The 25615-nt window shown below is 42.6% G+C and overlaps 1 protein-coding gene across 1 annotated transcript; it reads left to right on the top strand.

Annotated features, from left to right (window-relative positions):
• Window positions 1–22: 22 nt before the first annotated feature.
• papss1 (3'-phosphoadenosine 5'-phosphosulfate synthase 1) lies at window positions 23–25317 on the top strand. The gene is made up of 12 exons (XM_012852734.3): window positions 23–307; window positions 1941–2055; window positions 2145–2380; window positions 2534–2672; window positions 7261–7379; window positions 8057–8170; window positions 8272–8383; window positions 12588–12793; window positions 18808–18943; window positions 19056–19324; window positions 21705–21934; window positions 24268–25317. The coding sequence occupies exons 1-12, from the start codon at window positions 245–247 to the stop codon at window positions 24404–24406; spliced, it is 1878 nt and encodes a 625-aa protein (XP_012708188.1). The 5' UTR covers window positions 23–244; the 3' UTR covers window positions 24407–25317.
• Window positions 25318–25615: the final 298 nt, after the last annotated feature.

Consider the following 25615-nt stretch of genomic DNA (forward strand, 5'->3'; position numbering starts at 1 on the left):
GAGCGGTCCACACAGACCCCGGAAACACGTCATCGTTTCGCTGGTGACGTGGCCGCCGGAGGAGCCTTCCAGGTTGGGAGAACCTGCTCTGCCCTGAGTTCCTCCGTTGAATGAACATACCTGTGGCCTGCGAGAACGTTCACCTGCACCAGGAGCCAAACGCGCCTCTGTGGATCCTGCTGCTCCGTTTGGGCTTTTCTGCACATCTACGCGCAAACAGCCGCTGTGACTCCTGAGGTCGCTCATGATGGAGACTCATGGGAACTCGAACAAGAAACAGAAGCTGAGCAACACCATCCAGAACTGGGTGAGTCGTAATTCTCTCACACTGATTTGGAGCGCTGTTTTATTGCTGTTTTCAGAAACTACATTTAAACGAGCTAACTAGCTAACGAGCTACCGTCGCTAGCATTAGCCGCTACAGGTTAGCCGCTAATAGCACCGAGGCTAACCCTAGCTCACTGCAAACTATTGCACAAACTTTTAGCATTAACTCTTCTGTGAGGGTCTCGCTGTGTGCACATGTGCAGGTATTTTTGATTTTATTCCACATTAACGATATATCCATTTAAATCTATTTTAATATAGATTATGTAACCATTTCTGTCCAATCTGGTAGTAAAAATGTGCAGCCCATCAACATGTTTTAAAGTCTTATGTTTAAAACTTGTTTTTCTTTATCATATGCAACACTGTTCAAAACTTTTAGGTTTTATCTTTTTACTTGTTATTTTTCGTTACATAAAAAGCAAAGCAACACAAAATGTTGAGCATCAAGCTCATTTCAAAGTGAGGCCACTGGTTTGGCTTAGCAACAGGAACTCTAAACAACCCAAAGTTCTGTTGTTCCAGGTTCCCCTCGTTCATTCTAAGAACCACTTTGGGGTAGAATGATTTAAATTGCCCAACAAACATTCTTCTGGAAATTTTCAGCCATCAGGAAAACCTTGACAAAAACCTGTCAGTCAAGATGATTTTAATGCAGGCGTGAAGGACCAGCAGCTGAGGGACGTTTGCACAGACTGTACCATAAACTGATCTCAGTGCTGCTTCATAACACTAGAGTCAGGAATGCACAACACCAGAAAACGCTTCAGCTAAAAGAATAACACAAGTCAACATGCTTTTCTGTTGATACAATTTCATGGCAGTTCCTTATAATGGCTGCTGGTTTTCAGGAAAACGTGTAACTGCGAAGTTATTGCTGAATATTGTGATGCAATATCAATTAAGTCCATTTTTCCAGCCGCCTCCTTCCCCCATTAAAATGTTCCCGTTATTATTTGAAGTTTAATATTAAAACCACTGAAAATTTATAGCACTTTGGGCTGGACGATATAGGAGCAAAAAGCATATCGATAAAATATAAATCATATTGATCGATGTTGATAATTATCAACAAATTGAAAATCTATATTTTTAGTGCAGCCCTGGCCATTTTATGCTGTTAGCGACTAATTTTTAGATACAGACACAAACAGTGAATTTAAACTGAACCCTTTATTTAACCAACTTTTTACCAAAACTACAAGTTTAATAAAAAACGAAAAACAGCCTGCTCTATGAACTCTTTTAAGGGGCGGAGCTTGGTTCCTGGGTCTGCATTGTGATTGGTTGGGATGATGCAATGACTGTAATATTAACCTACATGGGTAGAATGCAAAAGGAAGGAAAACTTTTATTCTATTGAACTTTTTATTGACCCTTTTTTATCTATCATTGATATACGTCTATGGATCGATAAATATTGTTATTGAATTATTGGCTGGCTCTAATAACACTTTAAATATAATATCCAGCCAAATAATACGTCTGAGCAGTTCTTTGTGATTCCACGTGTTGTGCAGTTTCACTTATTTGGACTACGCTGTGCTTTTAAAGTTTGTTTGACTTAATTTTTGTTTTTAAAACTCTCAAATGAGCATAATGAATCGTTTAAGGGAATGCAACGTGCGACCAATGTCACCTACCAAGCTCACCACGTCAGCCGTAACAAGCGCGGGCAGGTTGTGGGCACGCGAGGAGGCTTCAGAGGATGCACCGTCTGGCTCACAGGTAGGAGGCCGCGGGCTGCTGACAGGTTTCCGCAGATTTCAGACCGGAGCTTTTCTAGAATCCTGTTTCCTTCCTTCCTCCCGGCGCAGGTCTGTCCGGAGCAGGGAAGACCACGGTGAGCATGGCGCTGGAGGAGTACCTCGTTTGTCACGGTATCCCCTGCTACACTCTGGACGGGGACAATATCCGCCAGGGGCTGAACAAAAATCTGGGTTTCAGCCCGGAGGACCGCGAGGAGAACATCAGGCGCATTGCTGAGGTGGCGCGGCTTTTTGCAGACGCAGGTCTGGTCTGCCTCGCCAGCTTCATTTCTCCCTACAGCAGGGTGAGTGGACCATTCCAGGCAGGAACGCAAACTGTGACTTTATCAGTACCCAAGTCACGTAGTTAATTAAAGTCTGGGAATAGGTTATCTGTTAATAAATGGCTGGTAAGAGTCTAGTGTCTCTGATTTATTTATTTTTTTTTCTCCTGGCAGGATCGCCTGAATGCCAGGAAGATCCATGAAGCGGCAGGTTTACCGTTCTTTGAGGTCTTTGTGGACGCTCCGCTGGACGTCTGTGAGCAGAGGGATGTGAAGGGGCTGTACAAGAAAGCCCGAGCCGGGGAGATAAGAGGTGGACTTTTATTCTTTAAGTCTTCGTTTTATTTTGAACGTTCTGTCCTGGGTTTCTCTTCAGCGTTTTGGTGAAACTAGATTTCCATTTGGTTTGCATAGTAAACAATGAAGTATTTCATAACACTGTGAAAGCTGGGTTTGTACTCGCCGCATTGAGGGTTGCGTGCACCATCAGCATCCATCAGCTTTTTTTTTAGTAGAGCGAAGTGGTTTTTTTTAAATATTCTATTTAAATAAGATCTCTATGAGCTTTACAGAGGGGCTGTATTCCCATCTTCAAGTCTTCAAATCTTTCTGTTATGCGACAGGTGAGCATGCCGTCCTCTACGTCTCTAGCCCTCCGTTTATTTCTGTTTAGCTGCCAGAAACACACCAACTATTCTTCATGATTGTTTAAAATACTGCATGCGTGAACTGTTTCTTCCCTTTTTACTGCATTTCCACTGGTTATGTTGAGTACTGCCCCCCTGTGGTTTATGCAAATATTGCAACTACGTCTGTGTGGAGTATAAACGTCCACAGGGCTTCAGAACTCACAAGTGTAACTCAGGCTTAACGCCTGCTTACCAGACTGGCTCATAATATTGTAAACCGTCTCGATCTGGGACAGTCGGGTTGGTTTGTCTTTTCAGAATGGGAGGCACGTCTACAACACAGCTGCGTTTATCACTAAATCACAATCTTTTCTTCCAAAAAGGACTAAACTTTATCAGTCAGCTGTGTGTAAATACTAAGTTCTGCCTTTTTGTAAACCACCTTGAAGGATGGGCTGCTAGTCCAGTTTGCAGCACTGTGGGTAATTAATAGGGTCAAAGTAATTGATACTAAAAACATTAGTTGATCCAAGATATATTTAGTTATGTCAAAATCAGTTTAAACAGACCTGTTCACGTTTGGCTAAATTTGGCCCTTGTTCCGACGCTGCGACAACAAACCCTGAGCCGCTCTGCAGATGTTCATCTCAACGATGATCTGCTGGAAGTTTGAGCTCCAGCATCCAGGAGGACGCCTCGTCACATCTATGCCTCGTCACATCAAATTAATCGATAAATCGATTAATTTTAATTTAGAATTTTACAAGATACATTTTTTTTTTGTTTTTAAATCTGGATTTTATTTTGCCAATGACCATATTTGGGCTTCCATGAAGAGAAAGCAATGCTGAATATATGTTTGGGAAAATATATATTGTCAAAATGTTGTAACTTTTTTTATTTTACCAAAATGCAAGGTACTTTTTAATTTACTTATTTACTTTTTTTTTTTTTAAGTTAGCCCGTTAGCTCATTGTGTCAAACCACTAGCAGCAAACGTTTTGCTAGATTTTCATTGTTCACAACGGCAGGGCCGCCATCTTGGATTTTAGTTGCTCTTTAGACTTAGACTTAAACTTAGACAACTTTATTTGTCATTCTGTATGCACATAGTGCGTACAGAACGAAATTTCGTTTGCATACAGCTTGAAAATAACAGTGAATTGCAGTAGATTACAGGATAAAGTAAATTACAGGATAAAATTACAGGATAAAGTGCAGCAGTGATTTAACAGTACAGCAATTGAAATGTAAACGATGCAGGAGAAAGAGTCGGTGTGCGATCACAGTGTACAGGTGAGTATTTCTTAAAAAAACATTTGTATGTGCAGAAATGATTTGTGCAAGAGTGCATTATAGAGACTGAGAGATCGGCAGCATTTGTAATGCTGGGTAAGGATGCAAATGTGCAAATACGTGAATGTGGTACAGAGTCCAGTGCCTTTGAATGCAGGTCAACTTGTAGACGAAGTGCTTGACAGAAAAGCAAGTTTTTAAGATGTTTTCTTTAATTGCTTTTTGTGAAACAAAAAGGAGGGAGATTTTATTTTTACGCCGTACCGCCCAGCCTCTCGTTGTCATCCCAGGCAGGCAGCCTGACTCGGCGCCTCCATGCTTGTTTTCCTTTGCTGGCCTGGATGAGCTGCTACCTTGTCTTGAGGCCAGAAGCAACCTTGTGTTTCTCAGACCTTGAGAAGAACGTAGCTGACTGGCCGTTGGCGAATTCACCTCATCATCTTCTGCGCCATCGTCGCTGCAGAAACGCAAAGATGTATGCTGACTCAATCTGGCTCTGTTTGGCTAAATGAGATGCTAAAAATGCAGCTGACAAATCTAACGCCGGCAGCTCATAATAAGCTTAGAGACACAATGTTAACCTGCAATGACACATCATGCTGATTTTGTTACCACAGTGATGTGCAGAATAAACTTCTCACCTTGAAGAAGATAAAAAAAAAACAGGTTAGTTTTCTGATTATAAGTCATTGCTTTATTTCCTCATGTACACCAAAAGTAGACAAATAAAATAAAACAACAATGTTGTAGAATAGTAGCGGTTTAAAGGCGTAGGTGATAAAACATCTTCATGCTGGCTTTTAGACAATCCAACATAAATGACACGTGTGCATCTTTGGTCTGCAGGGAGGGAAGTAACCAAGTTCTCTAAATACAAGACACAAGTAAACGCGGCCTGTTATCTCTCTTTGTAATAACTGACGTGTAATTTAAAGAAGCTGGAAATAAGAAGTAACTATTAATCAAGAACTGGGTCAATATAAGCCTTTTAAGCACGACCGGCGCAGCAGCTGAGGGGAGGAGGGGGAGGGGTTTGCTTGATGGTGCGCTCTGATTGGAGAATATGAATTACATAGAAAGATAAACCTATGTAGAAAGATGACTGTTTTTGAGCAAAAAGAGAAAGCAGAGCTGGACAATTAATCGCATTTGCAATATAATCGCTGTTTAAAAAACATAATTTCCAAATCACAGAGGTCTGTAATTTTTGGCTATGTAACAATTAATGGATCAGATGTCCTTCAGGTGTTGGTATGTCCAAATCAATTAAAAGACATTCTCAGCTAAAAATACTCTGATTAATAAAAAGTTACAAACATCTTTATCTTCAGGCCATTTTTTTTTTTTTGCTTGTTGTTAATGCAGAGAAAAGTCAAAATTAAATCGCAATTATGGTTCAAATACATCGCAGATTTTTGCAAGAATCGTGCAGCCCTAAGAGAAAGCTGACCGCCCCTCATTCTTGACTCTAACACGGCGTAATCAGTCCTCAGCCGATCATAACCATTATAGCCTCAGAAAAATTAAGCGTGTTGACACGACCCCTTTTAAAGCCTTTAAAGGGATTTGGCTAAAAAGCTGTGAAAAATGGCCGACGCTCGTACCGGCACCAGAACGATCGGGCTACGGCGTTCAGTTGGAGACACGCTTATTGTGAAGCTACGGCTAACATGAACACATTATGAGCCATTACCATCCCATGATAATCCGCTAACCTCACTGGCTGACAATTAAACGCATCCTTTCACAATAAAACATGCGCAGTAGCTTCCAGCTGCCGCTCACATCCCAGTTTTCCCAGTCGTTCTGTAATACACAACGTAGTAACTGACTAGGACTCGAGTCTCGCACCACGAGTCAAGCCTCCAGTTTTATTTTTCCAACCTAAGTCTCAAAGTCGAGTCGCCATTCCTCACCCTGGACCGGTCGCCTGAGTCTAAAATGCTCTGGTTGTCCCTTAAAAAGCAGCTGAAGGCGTTCTTGTCAGGACTTCCCTCTCCTTAGGAGAAAATATATCGTTTAATGACTTGTTGAGGTAATTTTTATCTGTGAGAGGTGCCGAATGAATAAAACCAGGATCAGATTTGGAATATTTCCACCGAAGGCGGCAGGAAACCGGACCCAGCTGGACCGAACACATCTGGAACATTTGGGCTCAACATGAAGCTGCAGACGGAGCTTCCTGCCAACTTCCTCACAGCATCAAATGTTAGACTCTCGTTTGAAAGAGCAACGTTTCTGTTTTTTCAGTCAGGAAATTACTGTCCCAAACTTTGATGCAACGTGTATTTTTTTCTTCTTCTTCTTAGGAAATATTCTAAAATATCTGAATATGTTTAAAATTTACCTTCAGTGTTTTGACCTGAATGTGTTCGGCCCTTTCGGTCTCAGAGCAGGTGTCATAAGTAAAGGATGATTTCCAATAAGGGGTTGAAACAAGAGTTTTTTTCTTTAAATTTGACTCATTTTTGAAAGAGTTTATTTTTTCTGTCAGAACGTTAAATTAGAGGATGGGTGAAGGTGCTTAACCTCCACAGGTACAGAGTTCCCACCCTCCGTTGTTTAAAGGGTGTCTCAGTCCGTCTATTTGCTCTCCTTCCTTGTTTCCTTTCCTAAAAGTTGATCATTTAATGTGTAATTTCTCATGTTTTACATGGAAACAGACCAAAACGGACTGAAAACTGAATATTTGAGTCTGGAGAGGTTTTCAACCTAAATCTCCAAAACATGATCTCAACATAATCTTCATACCTTTGATCCGTTTTTAAGTCCCGTTTGTTTTTTAGACATTACCTCTGATCTGATTCAATGCTTTAAATACTTAATAATCTAACCCGTGTTGAATGAGGAGGAAACATTTTAACCTGATTATGTCTGATCAGCTATACGTCAGTAAGAGTTTTTTTTTTAATAAAGTGCTGCTCTGGTGACCAGTGAGCCTAAACCGAAGAGGTTTTCATCTTTTTCTCTCCGCAGGTTTCACCGGCATCGACTCGGAGTACGAGAAGCCGGAAGCTCCGGAGCTGGTGCTGAAGACCGACTCGTGCAACGTGAACGACTGCATTCAGCAGCTGGTGGACCTGCTTCAGGAGCGGGTGAGGGCCACACGGGTGACCTTTAGGAGTAGGAAGGTCCGGTTTGTTACGCTCCAGGTCTGAAGAGAAGAATGCTCGTCGTCCACAGCTTGGTTTTCTTAAAAGGACCAAAGTTCCTGGGAATAATTTGCTCGATAATTTGCTGAGTTCTTAGAAAACTATGGCTTTTTTTCCAATGATATCGGCTTATTTTGTACCACGTTGATTCATGAGATGATTTCTTTGTTTGGCCGGTTGATTAAACAAATAATGAGAACTCTGGACCGACTCTGTAATGTTTGAGACCAAATATGATTTGTTTTTCACAACCGACTGACAGTATTATTATTTTTTTCCAAGGGGTTTGAAGCAGTGTTAAAATTTCATCTTTAAATGTACAATAAACTCTTCCATTACTTCAACAAAATCGCTAAAGATTTAAAATTTGGAAGATGATGTAGTTTATCTAATGAAAGCGTGGATTAACCAGATCCCAGTTATCGGTTATTCCTGATGTTCTTGTATCTATCAAAACCACTTAAACTTTTCTGGCTTCAAACGTTAAAACATTATCAGGATGTTATTTTCCTTTTGGCCACTAGGTGGCAGAGAGGAATCAAAGTTGCACAAACGTTGCATTTTAGATCCCCAAAGCTTCCACCTGCAGGCCGGTTCACTGTTAAATGTGTTTCCTTCAGGACATCGTTCCTGTTGATGCCTCCTATGAAGTCAAAGAGCTGTATGTGCAGGAGAATAAACTGGACCTGGCCAAGGCGGACGCAGAGACTCTTCCTGCAGTTCAGATCGGAAAGGTGACCTTCTTGTAGTGGCTCTCACCCTGCAGCCACGCTCTGTGCGTTTTCAGCATGCGTGTGATGGACTCTGACCCGCTGCTTCCTGTTTTCATCCTCAGCTGGACATGCAGTGGGTGCAGGTGCTGGCTGAGGGCTGGGCCACTCCTCTCAATGGCTTTATGAGAGAGAGGGAGTATCTGCAGTGTCTTCACTTCGATTGTCTGCTGGATGGTAAGGGCGCTGAATAAAAACACAACTTTTTATGTTAAAAATGGCCGCTAGATGGAGATAACTACACAAACAATTGCTGAGGAGGAGCAAAATCTTGAGATGTCTACTTAAAAGTACAAACATTTGTCTCAGTACCTTCCAGATTTGGCCTAAGAAAATGTTCTTATTCTCATTACAAATTCAAATAATAATAATAATAATAATAATAATAATAATAATAATAATAATAATAATAATAATAATAATAATAATAATAATAATAATAATACATTTTATTTTTATAGAATTTTTCATTTTAACAAGTCTCAAAGAGCTAAAGGGTAAAACGGTAGAAAATAAAAAGTAAACTAAAGTCATTAATCAGCGGAATCTGCTTGTTGAAACTTTAAGTGATGCCTTTCTAGATGTATTGCAGCCTTTTTAAGCAGTGTGACTTTTTTAAATTCCCGTGATGGAAATCATGTTGCCATGTGTGTAAACTTGTATGTAAGGATCTTTACGTGAACGCTGGCGTGTCCTTTTGCTGAGCGTCTGAGTACAGAGCACTGTAACCATGTGTTGTTTATAATTGAGCAAGTTAAAAGTTAGCCCTGCCCTGAAGCAAGCGCTTCACTTTCCATTCTACTTCTACAAAACGAAGCTCATGTTGCAGCACAGAAGACTCGGAGTCCTGTGATTGAGACCATAAAGTCGTTAAGAAAACAGACGACGGCTTTCTTTTCCCTCCAGGAGGCCTGTTTGCTTTCATCCATCTGGTCCGTCTCCAGACTTTAAGGGAGCAGAAACGATGAAGCACACGTTTTTCCCATCTGCCTGTTCTTCGGTTTTTATTATTTTTCAGTTTATCACTACTCCCTCAGCATTGGAGAAAAAAAAACCCTGATTTTAAAATAAAATGCGTTAAAATGTGTGGCTGGATGGGGAATCGCGTCCTGTGACCTTTGGTAGCCACCCATCTTTTGGTGTTTAAGGAAAATTAGGAAATAAAAAAAAAAAATCTGTCCATAGAAGTGAGAAAACATCCACTTTGAACCTGCGTAGCTCAGCTGTGAGCTTAGCGGTGCTAACAGGATTAGACTCTAACGTTGACATTTATCTGACTGGATTATTTGATACTTTTATGGTTTTTTCACAATTTCACCTTAAAGTTAGAGTTTGTGATTTTTTTTTTTTTAGAAGTCTCCTCAAGTCCCTTTTTAAATTAACTGCGCATGTGCAAGATCGTCTTAGCTGCTGTTCCACACTTCAGGGGGATCATGTGGAAAAAATCTCCTAAATCCACTCTGGTCTCATTTCTTTCTACTGAGGCCTTCGTCCTTCTTCTCATAAACATGAATGCGTTTAACTTCTTGTGACTCTCAGCCATGTTCAAAGTTTACGGTGAGAGCAGCGGAGCTACAACGAACCGCTAACCGCTAAGCTAGCCGCTAAGCTAGCCGCTAAGCTAGCCGCTAAGCTAGCCGCTAAGCTAGCCGCTAAGCTAGCCGCTAAGCTAGCCGCTAAGCTAGCCAGATACATAAACACAAGGCTCTGACACACTGACCGTGTGACACACGCATTTCACTGACTTTCACTGACTTGACACGCAACACATCGCATTTCTCATGCATTAAAATAAGAAAGCCCATTTGGGCTGCGGATGATCCGTTCACAGCTCTGTCCATTCAGCGCTCGGTCTAAACCCCGCCTTCTACGGAGCTGTTTCAGCTTCTTTCACAACTTGCGGCCATTAAGAAGAGTGATCAGAGTTATAAATAATTCTGGTCTTAACCAGAGGTAAAAGTAAGCTGGTACCGTCCAGTACTGCGTACACAGGAGGGAAGTGGAGAGAGCGGCTGCCAGATAAAGCCTTCATTCAGAACCAGTCATAGCTGCATGCTGGATCAGAAAACAGTTCTGCTAACCAGATACTCTAAAAAGCACCTTTTTTTTAATAAGTTTTGTTTTTATTAATTTTGCATTTTTTAACTACATGCACTGTGTGTCTGTGCCTCAGCGCTCTTACTGCTCCCCTCCCTTCCCTCTGACCTGGGGTCTTTTGTCAGCGGTCACCATTCAAAACGTGAATCACTACATTTAATGTCCTTCCACCCGTAGCAAAGTGTGCCAGTTAAAGTCAACAGGAGAGTTGGTAGCTGTGTTTCATGCTCTTTTGTTTTTAACGACACAGAACCAGTGCTGCTTCGGTGGGCTGCTGCCTTGCGCTTTAATTCAGGTGGGCGTCACTTAGGAGCCAGTGATCACAGAGCTTGAAAGCGCCAGAGAAGGTTGACCCGTTTTTGGCATGTTTGGTTTTTGTAAAATACAAGAATAAAGAGATAAATTGATTTATTTAATTTATTAGAATTTTGACAAACAAGCACAGTCTTCCTCACCGTGTTAGAAGGAGGAATCCTGAGTATTTTGTAAAGGTATGCTTTGGTTTTGCTTTCAGAAATAAGGAAATACTAAATCTTTTTAGCAGATTGTTGATGCAGCAACAACAGGTTTTTAATGTATTTAGGTGCTAAGCCGTTCAGTGATTTATAAACAAAAAAAAAAACTACACAGCTTCATATTTTTTAGCCTAAAACAACCAAACCGGTAAAAATGCTCCAGCGTCTCCCTCCTCTGGGAGGTTGCATCAATCCAGACCGACGAGGGACGCGAGTCAAAAGTTAAAGTCTATTCTCTGAGCCACAGGGAGCCAGTGGAGGGACTTCAGAACCAGGTCCATGTTCTCTATCTTCCTGGTTTTAGTGATAAACATGAGCAGCAGGGTTCTGGATCAGCTGCAGTTGATTTTTTTTTTTTTTAGGCAGACCTGTGAAAACACAGCTGCAGTGATCAATGCGACTAAATATAAATGCATGGATGAGTTTCTCCAGACCTCGTCGGGACATCAGTCCTTTAATCCTGGAAATGTTCTCCAGGTGGTAGAACGCTGACTTTGTGACGTCTTTATGTGTCCTTGAAGGTTCAGGTCTGAGTCCATCACTACTCCCAGATTTCAGACCTGATCACCAGTTTGTAGCTGTAAGAACTGAAGCTGCTGCTGACTCTGGTTTGTTCCTCTTTAGGTCCAAAGATAATAACTTCATGTTAGTTTCTGTTCAGCTGGAGAACATTTTAGCACCCCCATGCATTGATTGTTCTAAGCATCTGTTCAGGTCATGGATGGTTCAGAGTCACCTGGTGACATGGTGATGTAGAGCTGAGTATCATCTGCATAGTGGTGATAACTAATCTTGTTTCATGTTATAACCTCAGCTAGTGGGAGCTTATAGATATAAAATAGAAGGGTTCCCAGGACTGAACCTTGGGGAACCCCACATGTAACTTTTGTCTGCTCTGATGAGAAGTTACCTGCTGACACAAAGAAGTCTCTGTTCTTTAGGGAGGATTTAAACCAACTGAGTTCTGTAATAAACAAATCTTTCTCCATGGCCCTGTGAGCGCTGGAGTAAAGAAACTTGTGTAACCCGACTAATTTATTACTGAAGCTTAAATCCTCTAATTGGTTTGGAGGTTGGTGAGCGCTGCAGAGATGTTCCCCACATCCTGCCTGCAGCCAGGAGCTACGCCCCACGGAGAAAGACGTGTATCGGCTTAAAAGTTACAGAAATCAATAATCATGATAATAAAAATAACCCTGTTAGTCCTTGGGGGGGCAGTGGCTCCCCTTTCAACAGTGAAATCTTGAACAGGGGCTCAGCACCCATAAAAAGCTTTGCTGTGCAGACGCCAATGTTGTAGTACTCGAGTTCGAGTCTCGGACTCGAGTCATTAGCTAAATTTAGAGACTCGTGACTTGACTTGGACCTGACCACTGATGACTCGGACTCCTACATTCAGATCATTCTGACTCGGAAATTGAGAAAAAGACTCAACTTTTTTTTTTATATCATTAGGCTATAATTTTAATATGTCATTAGAATATTATTTGGTGTATGATTTTAATATCTAAATTATTAGTGCAATGTGGTGGAGTGTAGATTTTTTTTTTGTTTAAAAACATGTAGGCTATGCTTACTTTAGTGCAGAACTTGGACTCGACTTGATCAATAGTGACTCGACTCGGACTCGACTCGGATTTTCTTTTAATGACTCGGACTTGAACACTGGAGACTCGAACCTGGACTCGGACTCGAGGCATAGTGACTTGACTACAACACTGGCAGACGCTGGCGTGTATTTTCACACGGATGCCCTCCTTCTTCTCCAGGTGGCGTGATCAACCTGTCGGTCCCCGTCGTGCTGCCGGTGTCGGCGGCGGATAAGGAGCGTCTGGACGGCGTGACGGCCGTGGCGCTGGTCTACGAGGGCAGGCGGGTGGCCATTCTTCGTAACCCGGAGTTTTACGAGCACAGAAAGGAGGAGCGCTGCGCCCGGCAGTGGGGCACCACCTGCAAAGAGCACCCGTACATCAAGGTTGGTGCCGCCCTGAGGTGCCGGAGCGCCTCGTCTGGGCTTAGTTCAGCCGTCACACGGGCCGCTCTCTGGTTCGCCTTTTTTTTGATTGTTTTCATGCCAACAGTCCGCCTCCCGGTCGTGTACGTTAGCAGAGCGAGAACTTGTCGGATCCTCCTCCCTTCCTTCCCCGGCTGAGACGCAGCCAGCTCCGGACAGGCTGGATTTATTAGGTTGTGGGGAAACAAATTGCTGCGTGAGCCTGAAAACATTCTTGGGGCGAGCCGAGTGCTTATTGATCCCGTCACACGGACACCTCTGCTGCCGACAGCCCGCGGATCTTCACTGTAGGCCTGCCAGAACAAACTGGAACCACCCCGGATCCCATGTTTGATGAGATGTCGGTGAAACCGGCGATGCAAATCGAGTTTTTTCTTTTTTTTTTGGGGTCGGCTTGGAAGAGCTTCTCAGAAATGATCCGCAGAGACTTGGTTCAGCGGAGGTGTTTGCATTTAAAAGGAACCGCGGTGGATTCACTGTATAGCTAATCGTAACGTTTCTGTTTGAAGGGTAGCGCGGTATTGTACAGTCAGTTTAGAAAATGCACATCATGAACCATCGATTCATTTATAAAACCAGTGGTTGTGCTCTACTTTTGTGGTATTTTTTTTTTTAATACGGCAGAAAGTTGCAGCCCAAAAATACCAGATAATTCATCTGTTGGTTTGCCTTTTTGGAATCCCTGGATTCCCACAAATGGAGACTTTTTTTTTATTTTGGAGCAACAAGACACGGCATTACACCCAACATTACAACACAAAGCGTGTGTGAAAGAAAGCTGCCCTTTAGATCCTGCAGACAGAACCCAGCGATGGGAAGATCAAACATCTGCAGGAACCGAGCTTCCTGCGTAATCACTTGATCTTTTTGTTCCACCCTCCTCCTGCAGTTGTTACATTTGGATGCTGAGATATTTGCTTCACCTAAAAAAAAAAATCTGTTAGCCATTTGTAGTTTCCGCTCATCCCACTTCTCTCCAAATTCTTCTGTCGTATTTTAGTCCAGCTGTTTGCTGTTGATGGGACACAATGTTGTTGCACAACCCAGAAAAGTTCTTTTTTTTCTCACCTATTTTAGTTACCAGAAATCCCCCAAAACAAACAAATATCGACAAATGAAGTCAACATGTCTGTAAAATGTAGCATTTTCCAAGGGATACATGTTTGAAACATACGTTTTATAATTGTATTTTGAGCCAGACGGTGAAATCTCAGTGCTGAATGGGAAATAATGTTGCGGTGCGCTATCGTCCATCCATCCAGAACCAGATGTTTTGCACACGATTAGGGTTGGGAATTGAAAAGATTTTCACGATTCCGATTCCCTTATCGATTCTGTGAAACGATTCGATTCATTTTCGATTCTCTTTTCGATTCCAATTTGGGGAAAAAAGGAGAACAAACAGTTTGATGATGAGCATCAACTTTGTTTACTTAACTATCACACGACCTTACAAACTAACGAGGTCAAGATGTCCACAGCAAATGTGCAACCGGAGTAACATTTATATTTGTTTCAATAAAAAAAGGAATATAAGAACAAACTTAAATACAGTAGATGAGTTGCTTAGAATACAAGAAAATGTAAGTTTGTTGTGACAGTTGCTTATTAATCTCTCTTTAGATAACCTCAGTCATCTAAATCTAACAGAGAAGGCATCCGTTTAATAAAAAAGCATTACTGGTATTAGCATTAACGCCACCTTTCTCTCGCTACCTGAACTGCGGAGCAACTTCATATCATGTTTCGTTACATCCACTGCAATAGCTAGAATCATGTAAGAATTCCAGCTACCAGTAGTTCTAATTAAACATGCTACCAATGAAGGGCTGGATTAACGAGAAAGGCACACTCCCTTAATAACCCCAAAGAGATGTAGGAAATTGGTTTATTTCCAGAAATGGCATATGATTTACTAGGAACCAGCCACTGATGTAAAACTAGCTACTTACCACCAGAGTTGCCTTCCATGCTGGTCGTAACTTTAGCTTCTGTCCGGTAAGAATCAAAAACACGGCATTCGTTAAATTGTATGCCATATTGTGTGCGCAGGTGTTTCTGCCTGTTGGATCTATTTCCTCCCGCGGATGTATATGCCATTTTGCAATGATTGCAAAGCGCCTCGTTGCCATCTTTCTCTTCCTTAAAATGAAACCAAACTGTCGACCGCTTCCCCCGATGGGGCGGCATTTTTTTTTGTTTTGCTTTAAGCCTGGTCACGTCGTGCGCAAGTTACGCACACGTGCTTACTGAACGCCGTGTGCGTAACTTGCGTATAAAACGTGACGTAACTTGCGTAAAATAAACGTCGTGCTAATGTTGTGCTGCTAAGAGCGTCGTTTAGCTAGCTGCCAAACGGTGCCATGGAATTAAAAAACACGGAACCGGTTCTGAACAGGAACCGGTTTTCGATTCCCATCCCTGCACACGATTGTGTCCAAAACGAGGAATTTGACTTTGGCTTGTTGCGCTAACAGCGTACAGACACCAACTATAACTATATAAACTTTAAAGGAAACAAAAGGAGGACAGAAGGGGCCGTAGGTACACCCCTTATCAATTGGCTTAACTTTCTTTACAGTCACTGACTTATTTCACCGCCTTTTTGGTGAATAAAAACCAGTCTGCGGAGTCGGAGCCCCAGAAAACTTCAGCTTTCATGCTTTTCCCAGCGTAGCCGTGGTGAAATGGGGCTCATGTGTTAAATGATGGATGGGGGGGGCACACGTGTCCTAAATTGGGACCATGACTCCACTGTCGACACCTGATGCCTCGGTGCCGCCGCCACACACACGCTCCTCAGCGCTGCGTCTCTAGACCGTCTAACCTGATGTGTGTGTGCAGCCTGTGCTGATTAGCCCCCCCCCCCCCCCAAAGTGTGTGTGTGTTTACATGAATATACGTTTCACTGGCTGCACCGGAGCCGATCTGTCAGCGGCGCTTTACAGTGACAGCTCTGCGACATTGTTTCTGTCTGCTGTCAGCCACAAATGAGCCGCTCCGCTTCAGACGTACTTAATCCACTTTTTCCTGTTTACCTGTCTGTCGACCAATCCCACCCCACACACACACACACACACACACAAACACCGGAAGCCACGGCGCGGCGGCTGTGTGTTCGGTCGGGGCCCTTTTCTCATGTGAAGCGGTCGGACTTTCTTTCATGCTTGCATTTGCGACTCTTCTCCCGCCTTTTCCCACATGAATCCCAGCCAAAAGTGGACAAACTGGATAAGTTAGTGTAGAAAAAACAAAATCTATAAGTGATGCTGGAACTTTCTCACATGATCTTGCTTTTGATCAGATCACAGAGACGCCTCTGCTGCCGACAGCGTCGTGATTTAAAAGCCGGTTTGAATCAAACTGCAGCCAGGCTTTTTTTTTTTTTTTTTTTTTTTTCTAAAGGCCATTTACATGATGAATTATATGTAAATGAAATAAGTGAGGTGGTTGGAGTTCTTGTTTAGATTTGTCTCTTTCATGCAGATCTCTGCTTTCAGTAACTCTAGCCCAGGTGTGATAAGGACCACCGGAGGGAGTCCAAAGATAGCGCCTGACACAAAATCACCCTGTTCCTGCAGCTTCAGTGCCAATGGTTGATTTTTATTCATTTATTTATCTTTAATATTTTTTTAATTGCAGACATGAGAACATAAGTCACTTTGTTGTGGAATGAAGCCGGATCGAATCTTAAACTAGAACCAGCATTCAGGAATTGCTGTAACAAAGAAACAGTTTTTTTTTTTTTTTATTGAATTAACTTTTTTCTGCTGATGTTTGAATTTGTCAGCAATATTTTTTTTTAGATGGCAAATTAACCTTAATACCCACCAACTGTGAAGGTGTTTCGGCCCAAGACCATTGAGCGCATCATGGACCATCAGATTTTAAATGATATCTCTAGACAAACAGGGGTTCAGTGCAGAGAGTTGGGACTGTAGTAGAATGACGCAGGTCCCTGCTGTTGGTCAGGATTTCAGCAGCAGCATCTTGGTTTAGCTGCATGATCACATTTAATTGCTCTGTGGTCTTAAACCCTCTTGAGTCCAGATTAGTTTTAATTTCTAACAGGAGAACTCTCCTACAGTACCAGATCACCTCTCAGCCAGTACTTTCTATTGACTTCTCATCACCTAACCCCACATGCTGGTAGAGAGACTAAGGCTACGTTCACACTGCGGGGAAATGTGACCGAAATCTGATCTTTTTGCCCATCCCTGTCTTTTTCACGGCAGTACGAACGACCAATTATGATCTTTTCACCCCCCAACAAATGCGATCTGTGCCACTTCCATACTTGGTACCGATTGGTATACGTATCGGATGTCTTTCAAAGCGTCTGGCGTCGCATTTTATCCGTCTTTCACGTCATCCTCGTGGTTCCAACTACTCATCCATTAGCAGCAGCTAGCGCTCCATGAAAGACCATAATCAGCTGTGCTGCTTTCTTCTTACCTTACTTCTTGCTATGATGAGGTCTTAATATTGTCGGCTCCCATTGATCAACAGCTTTCTAATAATAAGGAGAGATGTCAGCCGGGATCTGCGTTTTATTTAAAAAAAAATTGGGTTTTTAATTAACAAAACTTTAATGAAGACTTCTAGAAACAATTACATTCACCATTACTTCTGTAAACAGTGCGTTCCTCTGTGACGTCTCCTTCTGTTTTCTGCGCATTCAGACAGAAGTCTGATGATGTCACATTTAACAGTAGTATGAACGACCACCTTAATAAATCTGATTTCATCAGAAAATCTGAATTGAGCGTCAAGACCTGCAGATTGAACGTAGCCTAAAATCCAGCAGTGACGATACTGCCTTTACGTTGCTGCTAATTGATTTTCTAACAGATAGGAGGACACAGCAGGTCGAGGTAAATGGCACACTGTCTGATGTTGTGTCTCCTACAAGTGTGCCTCTGTTGCATTTTGTCACCCTTTGTTGTTTGTATTTTACACAAATATGTGTTAAAGTCAGCATGAGAGTCAACATATCAGATAGTTGTCCTAAGTCATTGTGTCCCTGATGCCCCGACTGTCCTGCTGGATTTTCTGGAGTCGTCCTTTTTGATTAACGTGTCAAAAATGAAGGGAATGTACGTAGACTGTAGACTTTAGCAAAGCTCCTCCTCCTCCGGTCTTTGACAGCCAGTGGGATCATCTGGATCCAATTGAATGACATTATTTACCTATTCAAGTCCAGATCAGTTACCAAAGTGTTGGATTTGGGAACAAACCAAACTCCTTTAAACCACACGGTGGGCTTTTAAAGCTATAGTTGCTAATCCTGTTCAGAAACACTTTGTTATAGTGGGTGAAATCGTCCGTCCATCCTGAAAGTAATTACGACAATTTGTATTCAGAAAAAGGAGGTTAAAATAATCATTCTCTGTGGGAGCTGCAGGGCTGTAAGCGCTAACTAATCTATCCCGTTCAGTCTGAAGGGCAAAGATTGGTCAGAGTTTTGTTCCTGCTCTCACCTCCATCTGTCCCTCATGTTCCTGAGGAATCACCTTCTCTACTGGTTCTCCCACATATTATCATTTTGACGCGCGTGTGCAGGCTCTTTCCTTCTGAGTTTCTGCTTGCTGGCTGTGCACTTCTAGTGTTTATGTATCCAGTTAGCTTAGCGGTTAGCTTAGCGGTTAGCTTCGGAGTTAGCTGTTCATTGTAGCTCCGCTGCTCTCACCGTAGAACATGGCTGAGAGTCAAAAGAAGTGAAACACGTACACATTTATCAGAAGAAGAGGAAGACCTCAGTAGAAAGAAATAAGACCAGAGAGGATTTGATAAAATTTTTTTTTTTACGCGATCCCCCTTAACAGCGTAACAGCGAGGTAAGAAGACGGTCTTTATTCGAAAAGGGACTTGGGGAAACCTCTGGAAAAATCGGTGACTCTGACTGTAATTAGTCTTTTTTGGTGTTGTGTGTGATTTCGGCACAATTGTCATAATTATTCTGTTCCTGTTTTCAGATGGTGATGGAGAGTGGTGACTGGCTGGTTGGTGGAGACCTGCAAGTCCTAGACAAGATCTCCTGGAATGACGGTCTGGACCAGTACCGACTGACACCCAACGAGCTCAAACAGAAGTTTAAAGAAATGAACGCTGGTATGGAACCACGTCTTAAATATATGAAGGAGTGACAGAACGCCTAGCCTGAGCTGCTTCCTGGTTTTGGTGTCATTTTAACGAACCCGCTCTTGCCTTTCCCTCTGGTTAGATGCAGTGTTCGCCTTTCAGCTGCGTAACCCGGTCCATAACGGCCACGCCCTCCTGATGCAGGACACCCAGAAACGGCTCGTGGAGCGAGGCTACCGCCGGCCCGTCCTGCTGCTCCACCCGCTGGGAGGCTGGACCAAAGACGACGACGTCCCGCTGCCATGGAGGATGAAGCAGCACGCCGCCGTGCTGGAGGAGCGCGTGTTGGATCCGGATTCAACCATTGTTGCCATTTTTCCCTCTCCCATGATGTATGCGGGACCAACTGAGGTAAACGTGATCGAGGCGTCATGCTTTCTCAGACAGCGATGTCTGAGTACGCCTGAGTGATGACGGGTGAATCAGGGCAGGAGACCGTCACGTTCTGGCTGACTAAAGACAGGAAGGGAAACAGCAGCTGGTGCTCTGCTCAGACTATAGAGACAACTACGTCGGGCAATTCTAGGCGCATCTATGGGAAAGAAAATTGATATTTAACTTTAAAACGTGCGTCATGCACCTTTTAAAAATGTCTTTGCATTGAGAGCAACGTGGAAAGTCAAATTCCTTATTTATGAGCACAAACCTGGCCAATAAAGCTGATTGTGATTTATTGTGGAAAGTTCTCATTAGAAATGAAGGTGCTCATGTTCAGAGCTGCAGTGGCGACAGCTGGCATTCTGGGAAGACACCCCCACAGGTTTACTTCTGCAGGCATCGTTTTAAATCTCACGTTTAGACTTTTTTATAGGCTCCAAACCAGCAACCTCTGCTCCCCTTTGAGCTTTGTGCGGAAAAAATGAAGCTGGAATTCACAGAAGACCAAGAAGTCGCTATTCTTCCCTCATTTGTCAGTTTTAATGTTTTTTTTACTCCAGAGGTACAAATGTCCCCCGTGTCGGTGCAAGAATGCCTCGGTCTGCTCTCAGTAATAAAACTCTCTTTATAAGGTGTTTATGGGAAATCATTTTCATTAGTGTTTTTTTTTTATTAAATTAACTAAGTTATACATTTGAGTCATTTTTAGTTTAATTGTCGTCTTCTTTGCCAGCGTCTTTAAATCCTTTGAGAGCAGATGTATAGGAAACTCCTCCCAATTAAAGCATTTCATGAGCATTTTGCTGCTTTAGTTCAGCTTTTTCAATTCAATTAAATTTTATTTATATAGCGCCAATTCACAACATGTCGTCTCAAGTCTCTTTCCAAAGTCAGACTCCATCAGATCCTCCAGGTTGGTGAGAAAGTTTCCTCTCTAAGGAAACCCAGCAGGTTGCATCAAGTCTCTCCAAGCAGCATTCACTCCTCCTGAAAGAGCGTAGAGCCACAGTGGACAGTCGTCTGCATTGTTGATGGCTTTGCAGCAATCCCTCATACTGAGCATGCATGAAGCGACAGTGGAGAGGAAAACTCCCCTTTAACAGGGAGGAGAATCTCCAGCAGAACCAGAACCAGGCTCAGTGTGAACGCTCATCTGCCTCCACCCACTGGGGCTTATAGAGGACAGAGCAGAGACACAGAAAGCTCAGAAGCTCACATTGACCCAGGAGTACTTTCTATGTTAGAGAAGACAGAGCAGAGACACAGAAAGCACAGAAGCTCACATTGACCCAGGAGTACTTTCTATGTTAGATGGTAATAGTGGATGATCTGCCTCCTCTGATGATGTCACAGCTAACAGAACGCCAGACCAGGTGTACCTTCTATGAAGAGAAAAATGACAGAGAACAAAAAGTTGAAATAACAACAAGCAATGCAAATTGGAGAGCAGTAGGAGAACTCAGCAGAGTGAGAGAAATAGGCCCCGATGTCCTCCAGCAGCCTAAGCCTATAGCAGCATAACTATAGAGGTAGCTCAGGGTAACATGAGCCACTCTAACTAACTATAAGCTTTGTCAGAAAGGAACGTTTTTTAAGATTAGTCTTAAAAGTAGACGGGGTGTCTGCCTCACGGACCAAAACTGGGAGTTGGTTCCACAGGAGAGGAGCCTGATAGCTAAAGGATCTGCCTCCCATTCTACTTTTAGAGACTCTAGGAACCACCAGCAGACCTGCAGTCTGAGAGCGAAGTGCTCTGTTAGGAACATACGGGGTAATCAGAGCTCTGATATATGATGGAGCTTGATTATTAAGGGCTTTATACGTTAGAAGGAGAATTTTGAATTCTATTCTTGATTTAACAGGAAGTTAGAAAGCAAAATCTTAAAAGGTATTTAGACTTCTGTTTTTAATTGTGGCACGCTGAAAGCAGCACAGGGTGCGTGTTCATGTTTAATAAAGTGAAACGTCATAGCTGCATCAGGCTGCAGCTGCGTACTCCTGTTAACGCCCAGCTGGACCGTCTCCCTGCCTGCAGCAGGAGTGGAGGTGGCTCTGCAGAGATAACACAGGATGATCTATACGTTTCCATTGTTTTGAGTGGGAGACTTTGTCCTCTAATGCATGTAAAGTTAGGAGAGCGCCATGCATTACCAGAACCTGCAAAAAATGATAAACACCGGGAATAAATCCTCCTTTCAGGGCCAGTAGTGGAGTAGTAGCTGTTCTTATGCGTAGAGAAACTGGGTTCATGCTCACATGTCAGAATAGGCTTTTTTTTTTTTGTTCTCCAGCATAAATCCAAAGCCACGGTGATTTGAAAACGCGTCGTAATGTTCATTTCCTGCTCCCTCAGGTGCAGTGGCATTGTCGGGCACGTATGGTGGCCGGGGCCAATTTCTACATCGTGGGTCGAGATCCTGCAGGCATGCCCCACCCTGCCACAGGCAAAGACCTGTACGAGCCGACTCACGGGGCCAAGGTCCTCACCATGGCCCCGGGCCTCGTCTCCCTGGAGATCGTCCCCTTTAAGGTCGCCGCGTACAACAAGGTCAAAAGAGCCATGGACTTCTACGAGCCTAAGAAGTAAGCACTCTTTGGTCCTGACTCCTCCTTCAAAGCACAGACCTTCCAGTCTCGACTCTCTAGTCTCCATTTGTCTTGGTGGTACAGGAAGAGCTCTCGCTAGGTCAATTTAAAAGTTTATTTGCACATTTAATCTGAGGTAATATGTCACGTTTAGCCCAACTAGGCCAAGCAGCCTAAACAGAAATTATATTCTGTAAATTCATTTCTCATCGAGGTCGTGTTGTTTAGAGAAAGGCTCCTGTTCCCCCCTCCTCCTGCTTTCCCCGTGTCTCTGCTGTTTGCAGCGGAGGTCCAAGCCAACAATAACACCATTTGTTTTCTTTCTCTCTCTGAGTCGCAGCATTTTCAGCTTTGATGTTGCTCAGAATCACAGACGTGCCGCTGATTAAAGTCTCAATCTGCACAATGCAAATGATTTTTAGCTAAAGTCATGACGTTTATTTGCTTTTCCACTCAGTCCGAAGAAGGTTGAATAACTTTAGCTGCATTCAGAGGGAAATATTCAGATTAATCAAATGATTAGTCAAGTTTTCCATGATGCAAAGTTGATCAGAGTTATAATAGTCCTGCTTCATATGGCACATTTTAACCTGGATTCCTTCTTCACATGAGGGAAAAGCTCAGTTTAAAGGTGCATAGCCATATTATTTTACTTTTTTTATTTATACGTCAGTAGCTTACTCTGGTTGCATACAAAGTTTTTATGAAAGATTATCACGTCGTGCTGGCATATTAGTTGTTGTTTTGGTGTTTTATGCTTTGTTTTTGCTCAATTTGTTAGTAAATAAAGCCTTCGGTGTTTATTTATGATTTTAATGAAAGTACGCGCTGCGCATGTGCAACAGGGGTTAAAACAAGGAAGCAGCTAACGGCTATTAGCATCACCAGGCGAAACAATACAGAAAGGTTCTCTAACCAGTGAAAAAAAAAAAACACAATTAAATCTGATGCCAAGAGGGAAAAGCCTGGATTGTCTCTGGGAATCCAGTCTGAACGTTGGTGTTCACTGAAGCGGACGCTAAACCTGCCGAGGCTCATTTGTGACGCAGAGTTGACTGACGTGAGTAAATGTTCTGATATGAGGCTCTAAAAGTTGCTGTAGATCGTTTATTTAATTAATAACGGTTGGTCTTTGAACACGCTGAGCTGCTGCTTTACTGCGAGGCATTGCAGAAGGTCAGGCTCGGTCCCGCATTATTTAATTTTGATTTATTACTTAAGCAAACTGGCATTATGGCAGTTCTGCGATACTGTCACTAGATGGCGCCACGACTGTTTATATCTGGTCATCGCGCCCGAGAGCAAATTATGTTTTGGCCGAAAAGGGACCACCAAAACACTATCAGGAGGAGGCTTGGTGTTTATAACCTATTTTTTTTTTTTTAACAAGCGTATAATGTTGCTATGTACCTTTTTAATGTGGCTGCTTGTCGTTCAGCACGTTCATACAGGCAGGTGTTGGATCAATGAAGAAGCATCAGGACAGATGTACTGATTTCATTAAAGCTCTAAGCTGCTTTTTCTGGTTTCATCAGATTCAATTGTCAACAATTTAAACTAGAAATGTAACTCTTGTTACTAATCTGTGATTTCTAATGAAACAGCCTCTCGAAGTCTCACATCTGCCTTTAAGAACATGAACTGCCTCCTTTATAGCTCTCTAACCTGCTCTGTAGGCAAGTGCAAAATCACAACATTTGATTTCCTGTTATGTGTCAGATTGTTAAATCGTTCATTTGTTGTAACTAAAAAGGAGCCTTTTTGTTTTAACCGATCACTAATTATTTCTGTCAAGGTTCCGTCACACTGTGTGAGACGGAGAGAGAGCAGTCGGTGTTACACAGCTCTGCAGTTAAACACGGTTTTACAGTGAAACCTTGAGCAGGCCTGAACCCAAAATAATATTAACAGCTCAATGCAACAAACCATCTGAAAACTATCGTTTCACAAATATATTTGACTCTGACAAAATGAGTTCATCACGAGAATCGCACATGGAGAGCAAAACGGCAGACGGGACGCCGCTGCTCAGAGTTCATGGTTCTGTTATCCAGATGCAGGCAGAATAAAAATATTGTCACCTTGTAGTTTTTTTCCTTTCTCTGTTGTTGTGTTTTTCCACTGCTCTGAAATGTCGCTCTGGAGAAGACGAACATTTAGCTCCCAGAATCAGAGTCTAGAGAGGTTTTAACATTCAAAGCTGTCATGTCGCTCCTGTTTTGTCTTCTTCCTTCAACCTGTTCTCAGAGAAACACGCCCCCTACAGGGGAGCAGGGGGAACAGCACCCTCACCTCCTAACACCTCTCTGGTGTTTTTCTGTTACCTGCAGCCATCAGGATTATGATTTCATCTCGGGAACACGCATGCGGAGGATGGCTCGTGAGGGAGAGAACCCCCCCGACGGCTTCATGGCCCAGAAAGCCTGGGCTGTTCTGAAGGAGTACTACCAGTCCCTGGAGAAGGCCTAAGATGGAAGTGTCAGCTTTGACGAGGGGAACGGGAACTCCGTGTCTTCTGCTGCCTAAAATGAGGAACGTGGGGACCACTCAGTTTTATGAAAAAAAAAAAAAAAAAAAAAACCTCACGCCGGCTTTTTATTCGTCTCACTTCCTGTCACGAACGTTGCTTTTAGTCCTGTTACATTTCTTCTTATCGTTGTGCTTTATTTACGCCGCCACTCATCATGTCACTGTAGCAGAGGTCAACATACTTTTTTTTTTTTTTTTTATATTAGTGTCTTGCTCACCTCTTTTCCAACTGTATATTTAGATAAACGCACATCAAAGTAGATAACCTGTAAACCTGAAGATCACGACGGCCTGAAATGTCCTGCCTGGTCCGTACTGTTGATCGGTACCTGAGTATGTTGGTCGCAGACGCACCTGCTGGGCCTCCTAAACCAGTCGGGTTGTTTTTTTTTTACGGGATGCGTCTGGGAGGCTGCAGCAGTCACACACTGTTGTTATGCACTGGGTTCTCCTGGTAAAAAGTCCAGTGCCTTGGTCTCCACAAAGATGATTCACACCATGTTGGCTTGAAGGCGATACACACAGGCCTTCTGTCTGATTGGTTGTATTGTTACACTGAAATGACGCTTGGATAAAGAAAAGTGGATAAATGTTACTGTAACCTTCTTAAACTGTCAGAACAACCCAGTATTTTCTTTTTAACCGTATTTATTATGCCAACTCTTGATTTCTTTTTCTTTTTTTTTCTTTTTTTTAACCCTGTTGTGCATGTTGTCGTGTTTTAAGTTTCTCTTTCCTACCTCCAGTTGCTAATATGTTCCCCGTGGTAAATCATTTTTAAAAGTTTATCAGTTGAATCAGATGGTTGGGATCAGTTAGACCCTGTTCAATAAACCATTTTTTAGAGAAAATAATAGTCTGACTTTTGTTTTTTTTCAACCTCTGTTCAGTTTATTTATATTTTACCAATTAATACATCATCTCAAGGCACTTTACAAACTCATTTCTCCCGACTCTTCCAGACAGCTTGGTTAAAAGTTTTCCATCTAAGGAAACCCTACTGAAGCTGCGACCCAACCCCGGATAAGAGGAAGATGATGGATGGATGATTTTTTTTTACTGCCTTATATTGATTTGAAGACATTTAGCTTTTTACCATTTTGTTGAATTACAGTCTCAGGCTGAGTTGAGATTTCATATGAAAAAATA

The sequence above is a fragment of the Fundulus heteroclitus genome, chromosome 5 (assembly GCF_011125445.2).
Source record: "Fundulus heteroclitus isolate FHET01 chromosome 5, MU-UCD_Fhet_4.1, whole genome shotgun sequence".
NCBI classification, from domain to species: Eukaryota; Metazoa; Chordata; class Actinopteri; order Cyprinodontiformes; family Fundulidae; genus Fundulus; species Fundulus heteroclitus.